The sequence below is a fragment of the Panthera leo genome, chromosome B1, assembly GCF_018350215.1.
Source record: "Panthera leo isolate Ple1 chromosome B1, P.leo_Ple1_pat1.1, whole genome shotgun sequence".
NCBI classification, from domain to species: Eukaryota; Metazoa; Chordata; class Mammalia; order Carnivora; family Felidae; genus Panthera; species Panthera leo.
In genome coordinates this window covers 142,602,473-142,606,465 of record NC_056682.1, presented here as the reverse complement: position 1 = coordinate 142,606,465, position 3,993 = coordinate 142,602,473, and the positions used below count along the sequence as shown (strand labels likewise).

Here is a 3,993-nt window from a genome sequence, read left to right as displayed (position 1 = left end):
GCTTCCCCAGAATATGAACATTGGCTCTTCCATCCTATTGAAAACTACTAATGCTGATTTTGCCATTTGTTACACAGGGAGTTTCCATGAAAGATGATTTCAGCAACTATGCAAATGAGCCAACAGTTTTACATTTGGAAAGTTTCCCTTAGGTTGATTTATTTAAAAAAGCAGAGCCTGAATGCCAGTCATAACTGGATCTTACCTAACTGCTTCTCTAATCATGGAGAAGAGATACAAATAAGGTATTAATCATCTCACATATTAGCCACCTTAGGTTGTATTCAAAGGAAGATCTGAAGATAGGGCTGAGGAATCCTAAAATGAGTTCTACTCTCCAGTAATAATTTTATTTCATTGATTTGGAAAGAAAGGAAGAAAGAAAGAAAGAAAGAAAGAAAGAAAGAAAGAAAGAAAGAAAGAAAGAAAGGAAGAAAGAGAAAGAAAAGGAAGAAAGGGAAAGAAAGAAGAGGGAAGGAAGAAAGGAGGGAGGAGGGAGGGAGGAAGGAAGGAGGAAGGAAGGAAAGAAGGAGAGGGAAGGAGGAAGGGAAGAAGGAGGGGGAGGCAGGGAGGGAAGGAAGAAAGAAAAAGAGAAAAAGAAGAAAATAGGAGCCATCTGATTTCAAACCTGGTGCTTTCCACTCAGCCAGGATTTATTCTCCAAATGAATAGAGGCCAAAGAGGTACTAGCCAGAGGATTTTGTTTGAGCTTCCTCAATCCCTTGAATTGGCTCCCTTTTTCTTAAACATCTGTTCTCTCTGTAGTCAAGGCCTGGGGCTGCTGCTTCAAAAACCAATGTGGCTCACTGTGCCCAGATCTGTGGTGACAAGGAAAGAGGAAGACTATTTACTGGGTTTTAAGTCTGACTCCGCCCTGTGTCTAGGTTTCACTGGCCCAAAGACTTGAGCTGTCAGAAAGTTTGGGTGACCCCTAAGGTCCAGGATGTGCTGACATAAAATCCAGGCAGGTAAACACGAGGTAAACCACGTCAGACGATCTCTTCCTTACCAACGCCTCAGCAATTTTTCTATTCCCCCTGAATTTTCTCAATGAACACCTCAAGGATGTGCTGGTGTGTGGTGTGTGGCTGCATGTTCAAAAGAGGGGCCCACCTCAGTCACTGTACTCTTCTCTTTCCCTTGGATTGGGGAATTTCTCATACTGGTTGGCCAATTTCCATTTGCTGTGCTGACTTTTGAGTAGTGCAGCAAAGGAAGACTTCCGGGTGATATTTCTAGATATTTCCCGGCTCTTGGCCTTCCTGGTGGGGGAAGAGCTTCGGACTAAAGGATAGACAGGAAAAATGGGCCTTCCCCGAGGGGCTTCCAGTAGCTGCCATACCTCCCCAGAGGTATTACTGGTCAGATACTGCCATGGCTTCTTCCCACTGCTGTCCCGGACATTGACCCGAGAAGCCAACCTCTGCACTAGCACTTTGATGACCCCCTGGTGGCCGTGAATGGCTGCAAGGTGCAGAGGGGTATATCCACAACTGGACTTCACATTTACATCAAGAGTAACCCCAGCTTTCTGTGCACTAGAGACAAAGTCCTGAAGGGCCCTGAGGTCACCATGTTTGGCTATCCAGTGCAAGGCCGTGTACCCAGTCAAGAAGTCTTTGTGCAGAGCCAGCTGGGGGTCCTCCCAAAACAAAGTCAACACGTGAATCCAAGAGCCACTGGCAAGCTTCACGATCCATTCATGCTCCCTGGCATCTAGGGGGACCAGAGATGACTTGTGCTCAGGTCTGTGCGGGACCAAGGCTGCAGATTCGTCCCCACCCTCGGCCCAGGGGGTGTGAGGACGCCACTCAGCAGCAGCAGCCTTAATGTCTGCAGGTTGTGGTGTCAAAGCAGCATCCACTCTTGGGCTGGACACTGCTCCTGCCTTGGAGGGTTTCCTGGACCGTGGTGGGCGACGAGTCCTTTTCAGCAAGTCCTGCTCAAGACACTCCTCATCGGAAGAAGACAATTTGGCTCTCCCTGCCTGTGAGCTCCTCCTGAGGGCTCTCCTTAACTTGGGAGTTGGCCAGGGGAAAGACTCCTGGGGGTGGCCTACAAGGCCATTAGCCTTTGTCGAGACCTGCTGAGAGGTGTGACCATCCCCTCTGTTTCTGAGGCCCTGAGGGCTCCTGCTGGGGCTGCCCTCTTTTGGAGAAAGGCCCCCAGCCGGATCCCTGAGCTTTCTCCAATCTGGGGTTCCCAGGGTAACTTGCAGCCCCTCTTCAGAACCCCCTGGGGACTCTTTGGGCCCACTGCTGCTCTCTTCGCTGCCATGGCTCTCTTGGTCCACAAAGTCATCCAGATCTTGGAGGGACAGCTGACTACGAATGCTACGAAAGATTGTCAATGGAGGATTCTGGGGACTGGATTCCGGAACAACAGGAAGGAGAGAATGAGATGAAAGAGAGGGGTCTAGAGGCTCTGAGTCAGGTTCTGGGACACAGAGGTTGGGCTCAGATGGTATCTGGGGGAAATTGTCCGGCAGCACTGACCAGGCTCTGATGGGTCCTTGGTTCCGGGCCTTGGGTATCTGGGGATGTCTGGCCACCCATTCCCAAGTGCGCTGTTGCTGCTGCTGCAGGATGGAATAATGCAGAGAGCTCGGGGTCAGCAGCTCTGGCTGGTCTGCAGGGGAAGTAGGGAGGGACAGGAGAGGAGGCGGCCAAGCCCCACTTCCAGCAGCCTCGACGGTTGCAGGAGGAGAGCAAGGCGCTGTGGGCACCGGTGCGTGCTCAGCGGGCAAACCTTCCGGCTGCTGCCCGGGAGGCTCGCGATCATCCCGGGCCAGCGGGACACGCGCCGGCTTGTTCCCGGCGGTGGCGGTGGCGGGGTCTGGGACTGCGCCGAGCACCTGCTCGCCCGGGAGTCCCTCCAGGCTGTTTTGGTGGCATTCCCAGCAGCAGCGGCCCTGCGTCTCCACAGCCGCGCACCTCGCTCCGGCCCTGTGGCCAGAGCCGCCCCTCCGCCCGCCGCCTCCCCGGGCTGCCTCCCGGGTGCGGCTGGCGGTGAGTCCATTACAACCTGCGTGGGCGGCTGGGGCTGCGGCACCTGCTGGCTCCTCCTCTGGCCCCTTCTCGTGCCGCCGCCTCCTGGGCGGCTGCGGCGGCGGATCCCTTTGGCGCGCGCCTTGCGGGGAACAGGGAGCAGCTCTCCCTGCAGGGGCGGCGGCAGCGGGCGGGTCGCGGGGTCGCTGCAGCCCCTCCTCCCCCAAAAGGTCCCTGTACCTCCTCTTGAGCACCACATACTTGGTGCCGTCGGGGTCCTGGCGCACTGCGGCTACCGAGTTGACGAAGCCCTTGAAGAGCTCGCGGCGGCGCTGGTGTTGGCTGGGGGGCGCGTCGGGGTCTCGGAGAAAGCTCTTGAAGTGGCCCAGCAAGGCGGCGTTGGTCACTCTTCCTCCAGCCTGGCACAGAAAATCCAGTAGTGCCTCCTGGCTCAACTCTCGGGCCATCGCTGCCTTGTCGTCCCCTGGCCCCGGGTGTCCGCGCCCTCCCAGCGCTCTCCCCTGCCAGCCGAAACCCTGGCCTGCGGTGTGTCACCTGCGCTCGGGGCGGCGCCACCCGCCTCCATCAGCCTTGGAGGGCGGCGCTGCTTGCAGTCCCGGAGCGCGCCAAGAGCGCGCGAGGCCCCCGGGCTGAGCCCCCGCACGCAGTCCGGGTGGGAGAGGGCGGTTCCCCCACCGCCCCTGCGCGACGCGGGCCTCTCCCAGCGAGTCCCCGCAGCGAAAGTTCCCGGGATAGGTCGGAATCGGTTTCACCTGCGCCCCGGCGACGCCTCTTCCCTGGCTCTGGAGGAAGGGCCCGGCCCGCCTCCTCCTGTCCTTCCGCCCTCTGAGGTCTCCCCGGCCCTGCCACCTCTCCCAGATGAGTCAGGCTGGTCCCAGCCAGAGACAGCTCCGTAGGTGAGTCGCCAGCCAGAGGGAGCCGGCAGCGAACCTCTCTGCAGGACCAGGAGCCCCTCCCGGGCCGGGAAATGGAAAGCAGGTAAGCG

General features: G+C 57.3%; 1 protein-coding gene across 1 annotated transcript; it reads right to left on the bottom strand.

Annotated features, from left to right (window-relative positions):
• Window positions 1-1,114: 1,114 nt before the first annotated feature.
• On the bottom strand, window positions 1,115-3,454 carry SOWAHB (sosondowah ankyrin repeat domain family member B). Its single transcript, XM_042933991.1, has one exon. The coding sequence runs from the start codon at window positions 3,452-3,454 to the stop codon at window positions 1,115-1,117; it is 2,340 nt and encodes a 779-aa protein (XP_042789925.1).
• Between the last annotated feature and the right edge of the window lie 539 nt (window positions 3,455-3,993).